Here is a 13,588-nt window from a genome sequence, read left to right as displayed (position 1 = left end):
GGGATCACATTTTTCCTGTTTTAGCATCTCGACACCTGCTTCCTGTGAAGCTCAGGATGTACAGACTATTCACAGTTCAGGCCACATTTATTGGTGACCCAAGTGAGCATAAGTAAAAAGTTTTAAATTGAATCTGTTAAGGAAAAACAATTGCATTATTTCCCACTGGAAAATCGGAAAATCACTTCTTTGCACAATCTTGGTCGGGAGCATAAAAGAGTCCTGGGTCCTAATTATGCTCTATTTTCTTCAGCTTGCCTCTCCTCTTTTCTCTAGGCCTTAGATCTGGGGGCTCAGTTGGCCACAGAATAAGGTTGAACCTGTGTCTTGTGGAGCATTTCTGTATTGATTTGCTGACATGATTTGGAACACGATCCTCCAGAAGGACCCAATGAAGACTCGACTTGTCCAAATTTATTTAAAATAGACAATTCCAGCTACGCAAACTCCACATATACACATTTGTGATGGTTGGAGAGAAAACTATTTTATATGGTACGCTTTACAAACAATTACTCAGCGAGTCAAACAGGAATTATAAAGACTTAGTGAATCCAAGATGCAAGTTACTAACAGTTATTAATGTGTTTATTTTTAAGTTTTTTTTTTTTGGTTTTTTTTTTACGATTACCCATAATTGTGCCATTGGTAGCACTGTTAAACATGATTATTTCTCATTGTGACATTTTTCCAACCGACTGAATAGACTCAAATTAAAGGTTGGATCCGTCTCAATTTAAAGCATGTTTACAAATTGCTTACCATGAGTGGCGATAAATTTGGTTGGCTCTGTAGTGGATACATAGTCCTCAAAAACCTAGACTCATCTTTTTAGAGAAAGTCAATGTTCCACGTAACAAATCTTCGTAATGATCTGAATTTCTATTTTTAGGTGGGTTTTTTTTTAACAAACCACCCCCAACAACACCACGGAGATCCCAGAGATCACCGTCGAGCCTGCAGATGCCTAATGTCAGACAACATCTGTAATGCGAGCTGCTCAATTTCAGTAACGAGCGACACGTTCACAAACACCCTCATAGTTTCAGCAGATGCAAGCTGTTAAAACGACCGCCGCGCAATATATATTTAACCATTCAAAGCAGACTGCGAGTGCAATCACCGATCCACAAATGCAACACATGCAATCACTTATGTGTCTCTTTAAAAAAAAAAAAAAAAAGGAATCTTGTCAGATAAGAACTCAGTTATGACGAAAATATTATTTTGTCTCTTCAGGGCTGAACTGATAATTGGGATCTCGCTTCTCTGCACTCAGAGACGCTCATTGAACACTGAGCTGATGGAGATGGGGTGAGCGGAGCACCCCTCTATTGTACACATAAAAGGCGTCATTACAATGCATAAATGGGCAGGAAGAAAGGAGGAGAGGCGCCTGTCATTCGCTCTGTCAGACTGTAGACGTGTTACTGTACGAATGCTGGGTTAAAAACAAACTGTTTACAATGATGATTGCAATCAAGACAGAGGCAGAAGGAAAAACAAGAAAAGAGAGAAAAAAAGTATCACACATACATATGTATACCGTTTATAAATGCACGGAGCAGCAGGTTTCGGAGAGTGGACAATGGAGAGAGCACAACAGATAAGACCGTGTGCTCTGTATGAAATGGATCCTTTTCATGAGGAAAATGAGGCTGGGTTTGACAAAAGGACAGAAAGATTACGCCCAGGCAATCTAATTCGCACACAGAGAACCCTGACCAGATTAGGGAATAAACTTTGTGAATACAGGACGGATCTACAGTCTATCTATCCGCTCCTGTTGCCTAGGTTACCGCCTGCGGTGGGCGAGGAGTGCTGCCGAGGACGGCCCTGAGAGAGGGAAGAAAAACAATCGTGAGGGGGAAAAGTGAAAAAGATTCTCCAAAAAAATTGGGTTTTATTATCGTTTTTTTTTTAGCTGAGAGAAAAATCTTCCTAAACTAAAAATCAAACAAAATCAAACAAAATCCAACATCCCGATTTCTTCCAAAACTTGAACAATCAATTATTTCCAGAAAGAGCCCCAATTATACAAAAGGATGAATCATAAAGATTATGATCGTGAGGAAAAAATGCTGGACATGAGTTATATAGGCGAGTCCAATTTAGCCCCTGAAATTACCCGGAGCTGCAGGAAAGAAAAAAGCTGTTAGCCTCTTAAATAACTGGGACAACACAAAGGGAAACATGGCCTGTTTCAGCCCCACAAGTGACTGACCTGGTCATATTAGCCCAGATTTGGACAGGTTAACCGCCTCTGTTGGTCGAGTTTCTGCTGACGATACAAAGCTAGAGGTGTGCAGTTTTCATTCCCACCGCTTTTGCACATCAACGAATTCAAGCTACACCACACATCAATTATTGAAGTGGAAATATGGCCAACAAGTTACCATGGCTTCACGGCAGCACCCACTGATAGTTGAGAGATGTACGAACAATACAGGCATTTGGGATTCCCCAAAATGGTCCGGGAAGAAAAAGTTGCTAGAATTGTTGTTGGTTTTCAGAGGACTAAAAGTCACTAAATATAGCAGCATAGTCTCTAAGGCTACGTTCACACTGCAGGTCTTGATGCTCAATTCCGATTTTTTTGCGTGGTCGTTCACATTTCCAAATATATGCGACTTGTATGTGATCTTGTATTGTGTGTGAACTGAATTCATTCAACCTAAGTGTCCCGCATGCGCACTCAAGGACGCGATGACGTCACATGTAGCAAGCGTCCTCAGTGTTTGCGGAAGTAAACATGGATTATAATGCTGCCGTGCATTTTGCGGTCATTAATTTAGTTTCTAACCAGAGCTTTCTCTCCACTGAATGCTCTCCTCATTGTTGTCCGCTATGGGTGTCGTCTTTCTTCCCGCTTCTGCATAGCAGGACGCAGAATAGTGACGTTTGTCGAGTATCGTGACGTACAGGTCGGATAAATGCGACGCGGCCGTACAGACACATGTTGCATTTGAAAAGATTAGATACGTATCGGATTCAGGACCACATATCCAAGTGGCCTGGGTCGCATTTAAAAAAATACGATCTGTGTTGTTCAGACTGTCATAAAAAGATCAGATCCAGGTCGCATATGGGCAAAAAAATCGGAATTGAGTCACTTCAGGCTGCAGTGTGAACGTAGCCTAAGTTAGCAACAGCGTTTCAGCCAAAAAACAAGGTCCGAGGGCACATCATTAAAAAAAGAGCATACCTGCAAACCAGAGCAGAAGCCAAGTGATAATGTAAGAGGGAATCTTTTTTTTAAACGATTACTTTGTATTTGTGGTCAAAGCCAAAATCCAAATGGACTGACAACTTTGATTAATTGCACATTCCTAGAACATAGGAAAGTAGGTAAGTAAAAGTTTTATTTAAATGCCGGATCGCCACTTGCACCCCAGATTTATGCTTTTTGTAGCCATTGACAAGCTTTTGGTATAATTCTGGCAGGATATTGGATCATTCTTCTTGTTAGAGTAGGTAGAGTTTATTTGAAGTGGTTTATTTCCTAGCGTTGAGCAATCTCTCAAATGCACAATCCGAATTATCACTAATGAGCCGATGATAAGTGCACGTCAACGTCTCATTGAAACTGTAAATGTCACCCGTCATCTATATTCTCTCACTAAGATCTTTCAAAAGGTGTGGGCACATTGATTAATTCATGTACGCTCCATATTTCCCTAAAGCCTGAAGGGTTTCCGTTAAATATTAGTGCCACTAAATTTGTCCAGCCGCATTTATCATCGCATTAACCAATCTGCAGAATATAAATTTCGCAAAGGGATACTAAATTGCCATATCTGACAGGCTACCACACATCAAGTGCCATGCATTCAAACTCTGCTCTCCAATAATATATTTGTCTATTTCGAAGGAGTCTATTATCATGACTGATATGCCGAAGCTAAAGAAAAGATTGATGCAAGTATCGTGAGGATGGAAAACAAAGACAAGAATTAGAAAATGGGGGTAAATCACAATTTTCAACAATAAAACAGCCTGTTTTATACAGGAACCACCTACTTTGGTTATCATATGTTATTGAGATAGTTACAGATAGTGGCGGAGCATAAATCCAACCGAATGACTTTATGTGCTGATTTCCACCACAATCATTAGTATTCAAGCTGCCTCTCTGTCGATGCAGCATCGCAGTCCCAAACAGCAGCAGCACAAGCGGCTGTTTACACCGCCGTACTCATTTGGACGATAATCATTCGTCCTGAAAGCATTTTCAATGCCAAGCTGCAGGACGCGGAAACACAACAAGAAGAGGTTTGCAGTAGCCTTTTCGGGTAAAATCGCTCACCTCACAAAGACATATAGAGAGAATTTCGGCAAGTGGTGAACAACAAAGAGATGATTAACGAACATAAAATCGTTGCTAAAAATCGGATTACTCCCGCGTGACACCACGCACGCACACAGATCCCTGCAGCAAGGATGAGGACCACCACCCCGGCCCCCTCTGCAGATAACGCAGTGGAGAACTTTCATCCTTCTGCATCTGATCCTTCCTCACATTTACTTCTCTTGTTGGAGATTTCTTTCCTGGACTGAACACAACGTCCTGCAGCTACAGCTCATGCACCTTGACGATCCATTTGTAGCAGCAGGGTGAGAGTACAGCCTATTGTTCAAATACACACGACAAAAGCTGACTGGATGTTCTCTGCATGATCAAAGCTGAATGTTGTGAAAGAAATAAAAAGGGAAGGAACTTTCTAAAAAAAAATTGCTAATTTCAAATTCTACTTTCTGGATGAAAACAAAATCGAGTTGTGTTAACAGTAAACTTCCTCTGCGAAGAGAAAACAACGATTTAAAAACAAAGGATCATAGTTACAGTTTACTCTTTACAATCCTCCAGGTTGTGCTACAGAAATATCAAGACAGGGCCTTGAATAGCACTTTGGGACTTGTATAAATATACAGTGCATTACAAATCCAATGGAAACAAAAATAGCTCAAAATGTAGAGATTTGCATCTTAAGATGTACTTTTCTTCTCCACAACATATATTCAAACTAAATAATCTAATGTCTCAGAGGGGGGAAACAAGGTCTGACTTCCTGTCAGATGATTGAAAATGTTAATTCTACCTAAAAAAAAAAAAAAAAGCCACATAGGAAGCTTTTTTATATTGATCGACCATATTTTTACTTCAATTAGGATGAGAGGCAACCCTACACAGCAATGAAGTAAAACAGGGTTTCACTATTATTTTAAAACACAGATAAGATTATTAGAGAGCCCACAACTCTTATTTTGTGTCACTTATGTTAGATATTAGCACAATTAGCACAGTTTGGATTAGACTAGATGAGGATTCCCTGAAGAATGCAGATCCTCACATTAAATTGGAGATTTCCTAAACCAGCATGTTTCAGAAAAGAATCTGAATCTAAAAGTAAAAAAAAAAAAAAAAAATAGTAAAAAAAAAAAAAGCAACCTTGCTGCTATGCCTCCAGTTCCCTGTGATTTGCTTCTTTCCCCCTCCCGGTTTAGCTGAAATGGCAGTCTGAGTGAATAGTTTCCTTTTCAGAAGGATCCTCCTCAGTTTCATTCACTTTACTTATAACAAGCCGATTCACAACAAATCTCCTCTCAATGCAGACGTTTAGTGCATCATAATGCCAACTGGTAAAATGCTTTTCAGGGTTTCCCGCAGCGCTATCTTGGCGTGGCGGCCGCCACGCCAAACTCACGCTACCGCCACGCCAACATTCCAAAAAAAAAAATTAAAATAAAAAAAAAAAAAAAGTGACGTTAACACGCGCTTTCGCGCGTGCGTGAATGGCATGGAAAAAACAGATGGATACCCCCGCTCCGCGAGTCGGTCCGCGGAAAACGTGTCGTCCAACCCCCCCCCCCCCCCCCCCCCCCCCCCCCCCCCCGTTCGGCGAGTCGGTCCGCCTCGCATAAGCAAATTCCTGCGGGAAACACTGCTTTTTGTTTAAGGAAACCCAGGAAATGGCAACAAGTCTGACTCTGCAGCAATCCCTCCCCCTGAACCGGCATGTAGCAGCAACAGTGGACAGCTGATTGCGTCGGATGGACTTTACGGCAATCCCTCATGCCGAGCATGAAGGGGCGACGGCCTTTGTGCTGCTTGCTACTTCATTTTCTAACATCTGGTCTGTTTTTAACAGAGCAAACTGGGAGCCTTTTTTGATTCTGTAACAACGTCCAAATTAAGGAGTGCTGAGGGGCTGATGTGGTGCATTCACTGAGAAAACACATTACCCATCAGCCACTGCAAACGTGCCACACGGCTAGCCCTCTCTTTAACCCACGTTGATTTCAGCTGCATCCAAAAAGCTCTCTCCTCCAAGTAATCCGTTAGCTTCCCATTAATGTGTCATCTCCCTCGTTTCTCCGCTCGGACATAGAGGGGCTTACAGAAAGCGAGATACAAAAAGTCTGTTGTTTAACTTCTGTGAGCAGGACACTGGCCTTTTATGGGACCCTGTCTCGCATCCTCTAATGGGCTCTACTATTGTGGCAAGGGAAATAAAAGCTCTTTTATGAAATGTCTTTCTATGTAGTGTTTTGGGTTTTTCTCTAACGTCTCTCCTATCGTCTCTCCTGTGAGACTGAAAGATGTCCTGACAAGGCACCGGAGAACTTCTGCTGCAACAGAGCAACACAACAAACAAAATCTGCAGGTGATAATTTATCGATTATCTTTATTCATAACGCACGTTACTTGGCACAGGTATGCACAGTAGAGAAAACCGCTCTCATCACCTTTTTAAAATCCAACCCGCGACAAATAAAAGCCACAAACTGCAAATGTGTTGTTGTTGTTTTCTTAAAATTTCACCAACCTTCTCCAGCTTTTCAAAATGCTCCCGCAGGAACTTCATAGGACGCTCAGGCTTAGCAATGCAGAGGTTTACGATGCACTCTTTGAGGATCTGCTGGATGTTGTGCTTCTGCACAAAGATCTCACACCCCTTCAAACTCTCGTCTTCTTCCAGAGCCGAGGAGGAGCTGGCCATCTTATCTTTAATCTCTGTGACAGTGGGATAAAAACAGGGTGGACCATGAGAGGAGGGGAGGGAAAGTAGAACAGAGAGAGGAGAGAGGAGAGTGGGGTCGAGGAAAACAGAAATACTGAAGGGGAGGGGCAAAAAAAAAAAAAAAAAAACGGGGACCTCATGAGGCACAAAACCACAAGAACAAAGGACAGAATTGAAGGAATGAAGATGCCAATGATATGAGCAGCTTTCCTACGGCCACGTCTTTTACATGAAGAGTCAGGATCGTGATCATTCGTAGATTTAAATCATATAGTTAGTAAAGACTGTGAAATCTTAATTCTGACTGATTAGCCCAGATTACAACCTAGCCTAAAAAAAAAAACGGTGTCTTTAGAAGAAAACAACAGAATCCTTTTTTATTGGCTCACTGAAGTCATTTATCTCTCTACTAATTAAAAGTCCACCTCTGATTGGCTGATGAGTCCTAGTCCGACTGAACCCTAGAGTTATGCCTTTAGAATTATTGCTGTATTATTTGTCATTTTTTGGTAAAGAACTCCAGTTGCAAAACACATTGGACGAGCTGCACAGTGGTGGCACCGCTGCCTTGCAGCAAGAAGGTTCTGGGTTCAAATCCCTTTCTGCGTGGTGTTTGCGTGTTCTCTCTGTGCATGCAATAGGTTCTCTCCAGGTACTCCAAAAATATGACAATTAGGTTTATTTGGTCTGTCTAAGCTGCCCTTAGGTGTGTGTCCGTTTTGCCCTGTGATGTCTGGTGACCTGTCCACAGGCGTACCAGTGATTCCTGGAGACAGGCATCAGCCCCCCTGTGACCCTCCATGGATAGGTGGGTATAGGTAATGGATGGATGGAAAACATCGGACATGTGCTCAGTGTCACTTGGTAACCTTCTTTGATTGTGGTTCCTTTTGTATTCAATATGGTTCTATAACCAAAGTGAGGAACCACCCAGCCTGCCTAAAAGCTGGGACCAAATTGACCATCTTGCCAGCCTTATGGCCACTTTTGACTTGAGCAGAAGTCGTGCCGAGCCAAACACCTGTAGGGACCGTGAGTGATGAGCCAACCCGAATTCAAGCCAGCTAATGCACATTTTCCTGTTCCTGTTGTGGCATTCTGGTGCTGAAAGCTGACAGGTCAAGGCTGGTGCTGGGTAAACTAGGTAATTTAACTCAGCTTAGCCAATAAAACCTTCTTTCTTTAGGCGCCAGAGAGAAAGGTATGAGCTACAGGTCATTTTTAGATTTTAATGAGAGTAGATAATATTTTGAATACTTATTCCCGGGTCATAAAGAACATCTTTCTAATAGGAGTTGTTTACAGATTAATTAATAGGTTACCGTTGCTACTTAGTTGTATTTGTTTTGTTTCAATGAAAATGATTCTTGATTTTGGTTATTAGCTTTCAGAAATAATTATATTTTTAGTAGAAATGTAATATGGGATACAAACTGAAATATTCTATTCCTTAGTATTTAATAGAGATTGCTCAAGAGAAAGGTATACCCCTCATCTTTCAAACAGATTTAATAGATTATGACGCTGGTTGATAGTGAGACTTATCGGTTAATGAACCTTAATGTTATTTTGCATAACTTAATATTGCTACAACGGTCAAATTTTGACTAGGAAAGGCTTCAGATGGGATGGTGTGCAGATTACATAATTGCAACAATTTAATCAGACAGGTCTGGCTAACCTTCGCAAATTGCTACTAGACAGACCCCTATATGAGTCTTAGATGGGTTGTACAATTTGAACTGAACACCTATTCTGAAACTGTAAGGATATACGTACAACAGCTAATTGGTTTTGCCAATTAGCCAACCCAAGTGAGTCCCATTAAAAGAAGGCCTTTATGAGTCTAGTCCTACTCAGTACATTCAGACAGTGCAAAATGCACATGGCCCCCACGTTCACATGTTGGCCTGGTAACATTGTGGAAATCAGACAGCAAGCCTAGGGCTCGGTGATAAATGGATTTAATCGATTAATACAAATTTTGAATTTTTTAAGATTTTATTTTCGGAAAATCTGGGTTTTATTTGGCCAATGCACTTATTGGGCTTCCATGAAGAGAATAGCATGCAATGCTGAATATATGTTTTGGAAAACATACTGTCAAAAACTGAAAATATTGTAAAGAGGAAACTTTTTTTCACCATAAGGCACTTTAATTTACTCATTTACTTTTTTTTAAGTTAGTTTGAAGCTAGACGCGTGAAGTGAAGCCTGTTCTTAGCTCACTGTGTAATACCACTAGCAGCAACATTTTGTCACATTCACGTTGTTTACAACGGCAGGGCCGCCATCTTGTTTCACAAGCGTGTTTCACAGCTTGTGTTTTAATTGCACTTTGCATTCGGGTCAACTCCCAGACAAAGTATTGGACATAAAAGGAAGTTTTTAAAATATTTTTCTTTGATTTCTTTTTGTGAAACGAAAAGGAGGGGGGGAAAAAATCGATTAATCGGATTTGGTATGATAAAATCGGAGATTTTATTTTTAAGCCATATCGCCCAGCCCTAGGTAAGCCCTAGGGTAACACTGACACAAAAAAAGTATTTGTAGATTTTATAGAAGCATACACCCCTGTATCCTTCAGCACATGATGGCTTTGGGGATTTAGGTTGTTTCAGCAAGATAATGTCAGACTACTGTCCAAACATTACAGCAGCATGGATGTCTCTAATCCAGATGTATAGCTCAACTAAAAATATTTAGAGCACGGTGGTATGAAAAAGATAAAAAAAAGGAGTCCCTACACAGTCATAGCGTTTGCAGGTTACCTGAATAAACAGTTAAAAAAATGCTATAGCTTCTAGTTTCTGCCGTAGCCTTCCTTTAGTTTAAGGTCCTTTTAATAAGATGCCAGAGAAAGCGACGAGTGAACAGGGTTTTATTTTATTCTTTTTTTATTATTATTTCTCCGCTACTGTGCACTGTAAGTCAGTTGGATGAAATGCTGCTTCCAAGAAATATAAATTGGGTTGTTTGGAAATATTTGTGGAAACATGTAAATACATGGCATTGTTACTAAAGGAAACCCATCCATCAATCTTATTAGGAAAACCCTAATTTAAAACTATAATTGGGAAGCTGCTGGTGTCTCTTAAGCAGCTGGCTGCAGGGTGACTAGCTCAGCATAGAACCAGCTAATATCGGCTTTTTATATTTTCGTTTTCCATGCACCAACAATCAAAATGATTTTAAGAAATGCAAAATCCGCTATTATGACAAACATGATATATTGGTTTAGCAACAGTACGTTTCAGAGTTACTTTACCCTAAAAATGGCAACAATTGATGCAAGTTCAAATTCTGTTAAAATAAAAGAATGGCATGAGGGACTTTTACCAGCTTATTTTACCAATGCAGCTTTCTTTTAAATCGTTTCTGATTGGGTATAAATCATCTGCAATCATTTTATCGTCGTTTTGATTTACATTTTTGCACCATTATATAACTTTTATTTACAGCATTCCAAAAGAGATCTGCATGACATGATTAAAATGATTAAATGGTAAACACCTGTTTGTTTTCTTAATCAAATGAATATGATTTAGTTTAATAATTTTAAACTGCTCAGATCTGTTTTCCTCCAGACTACAACTAGGCCAAATCAAAGAGCAAGCCTGAGCAGGATATCTCTTAACAACCCAGGAAGAGGAGCACAGATAACCACCTTGTTTCACTTCCTGAAAGGCATCTCACGTATACAGTGCGGCTATTATTGCATTATGCATCATTAGATCATGACTTTGGTGATGACATCCACAGGGTGTCTTTTTTTTTTTTTTTCAGAATGCATGGCGCAGCTGTGTCCATGGGTGATGATAAATGAGCAGCAAAGAGTGTCGCTCGCGGGGAAGGTGAGCACCTGTTCAGCCGCATTCACAGAGTAGCTAACGCTGCTGCTAGCTCTGGCTAACCTTTCCAGTGAGCCCCAAACCTCAACGAAGGGGAAATACTGCGACTACAGTACATCACAACAGCAAACCAGCGAATCCATCTCTGTATAAACAGCTATTTTATAGGCTAGGTTCAGTCGGAGCTGCCGCTGGGGTTCCCTACCGTTTGTTTGTGGAGGATGCTCAGTAGGAAAACACCTCGCTGGGGTTGGCGGATTGATGAGGTACCGCTGTTTGGATGGGATGCTGCTGCTGCTGCTGCTGTCTATGGCTCTACCTCTCTCTCTCTCTCTCTCCCGTCCGCTCGCTCTGCGTCAGTCTCCATGACGTCAATCTGTCATCCTCTCGACCGCAGCGGCGCTGAGTCTCTCGAGGACAGGGGCAGCCGGGCACGCGGCAACACGACAAGAAGGAAACATTAAAGAATAAATGGTCTAAAAGGCTTTTGTTAAGATTTTATTGGTTTTTGAGTTCTCCATTCTCTAAACCCCTCGGGCAGTTAGAGTAACAATGGTCAAATGTTCGTTAAAGTCAAATATGTCCTCCTCAACTATTTATGAATGAATTCAACTTCAGGCCTGTTTCCAGAAATAGGCCAAAATTGACACAAGAGTAGCCTTACGTCAATAAGCTGTATTTTCTACTCAGATTTTACCACACTAAGCTGTATCAATAACCCAAAAAGTATCTCAAGTACGAGTAAAAAATGTATTTGGTAAAAATAAAAAATAAAAAGCTCAAAAAGTGAGTAACTGTTTTCACATCAGATCAATTTTGTGAAAATCTATGAAATGATACCACGTTTAAAGTTTTTTTTTTTTCAAAGGATACTATAAAATACGGGTACCAGATAATTAAATAATAAAAAAATAACAATCCAGGCAGCAGAAATATCCATTTCCAAATGTTTTCTTTTTTTTTTTTTTTTTTTTTTTTTTTTTTTTTACAACATAAAAGCTTTTAAAACCAATACTTTAAATAGATAGGCAACGTTGGCACAGTGGAAAGTACTCATAGTTCAACAGACTCGGCAGATAGAGAATAATTTAGGAACAATTAAGCTTTTTTCAGGAAAGCTTTAGACAATCTCCAACCAATGGGGGTATCGTTCCCTGTAATATTTAAAGGTTGGTGTAATGGCATATAACCAATTAACCAGTCAACTGAGATTTGAAGATGCTATTTCTTAATCAGTTTTTGAATCCATTATATTAATTTGTCAAATGTAATTGAATTTTAAAGAGTAAAAACAACTTATACATAATACATGTACAGTGCTCTGCAGATTTATGTCACATTTTGTTTCAAAGCTAGAAGTTTAGATTTCAGGCTAAAATAAGGTGATTGTGAATGGGAAGGAAAACTAAACTGTTCAGCCTTTAGTACTCCAGCCATTAGTTCTCTAATACCGCAAAATAAAATTAGATAGCTTTCAGAAGTCACCTTATTTGTAAATTGCTATGTTTATGTTGCACTTTTGGAACGAACTGCCAGAAGGCATATTCCTCTTCATTCATTTGCAACTTTTACTAACAAGAATGCCATTAGCCCAGAACACAGTAAATCCCCCCCCCCTTTTCCGTCTCCTTCTTCTTCGTCATCACCTTTATTTTCTTTTAAAAGAGTTGTACAACATTTCCCTCTCCATATTAAGTCAATAGACCTAAACATTGTAACAAACATTTTAACTTGTTACAGAAATCAACTTAAATAAATAATACAATGTAATTTAAACCACAAAGCCCATGAAGAAATAAACAAAACACACGGAACTTTTCAGTGTGCTTCTTGCTATTTAATGTCAGTATATATCAAACTGATATGTGTAGGCCTCAGAAGTTTGTTAGAGAACATCATTGAACCAACAGCATTGTGAAGACCAACAAACACAGCAGAAAGGTCAGGTATAAAGTTGGGGAGTAAGTTAAAGCAGGATGAGGTAAACAACAGAACATCACACGGACTACTGTTGAATCAATTATCTCATAAAAGGAAACAGTATGGCACAACTACAAACCTACAAAAACATGGCAGTCCAGCTAAGTTGGCAGGTCAATAAAAAAGAGCACTAAACAAGCAGCCAAATGGCCTGTAATTTTGAAGATGTTGCAGAGATCTACAATTTATATGGGATAATTTGTCAACAGAACCACTATTAGTTGTACAATCCACAAATCTGGCCTTTGTGGAGGAGTTCTAAGAAGAAAGACATTGTTTAAAGAAACTCATAACACATAAGAGAACAAAGTAAACGTGGAAAGTGCTGATCAGAAAATACCAAAATTAGCTCACTTTGGCAAAAACACTTTAGCCACCGCACATCACCTTGCAAACAAGATTGCCATAGTGGATATTATTTTGTAGTTGTACACTTCTTGGTGGTGGCCAATCACATCGAATCTCCATAAAATACACAGTGGATGTAACTGTATCCATGCAGCATTGTAGATGATAAGAATAAAAAAAAAACGGAAATTACCAGCAGGAATAATATTACACGTACGCAACTTATTTGTTTACATAAAGCTATGTTGCTTAAGATGAAATCATAATTGTATTTAGCCGTAGTTTTATGAAACTGGGCCATGTGTGTTTTGTTAATGACAATAAAGTTCGAGGTTTTGAATCCGAGGGTACCGTAAAGCGGCCGTTTGTGTGTCGCGAAGCAACCGG

The 13,588-nt window shown here is 39.9% G+C and overlaps 1 protein-coding gene across 2 annotated transcripts in view; it reads right to left on the bottom strand.

Annotated features, from left to right (window-relative positions):
- The window catches only part of prkar1b (protein kinase, cAMP-dependent, regulatory, type I, beta), a gene marked incomplete at its 3' end in the record, with an annotated part of 74,299 nt that extends 63,083 nt beyond the window's left edge, over positions 1-11,216 (bottom strand). The window contains 2 exon segments of one of the 2 annotated variants that reach the window (XM_036148418.1): positions 6,828-7,015; positions 11,079-11,214. In XM_036148418.1, the coding sequence (XP_036004311.1) occupies positions 6,828-7,001 (174 nt within the window). 2 annotated transcript variants of the gene reach the window in all.
- Positions 11,217-13,588: the final 2,372 nt, after the last annotated feature.

This window comes from Fundulus heteroclitus, chromosome 16, assembly GCF_011125445.2.
Source record: "Fundulus heteroclitus isolate FHET01 chromosome 16, MU-UCD_Fhet_4.1, whole genome shotgun sequence".
Lineage (NCBI taxonomy): Eukaryota > Metazoa > Chordata > Actinopteri > Cyprinodontiformes > Fundulidae > Fundulus > Fundulus heteroclitus.
Note: the sequence above shows the minus strand (reverse complement) of the source record. Positions and strands in the feature narration are given on the sequence as shown.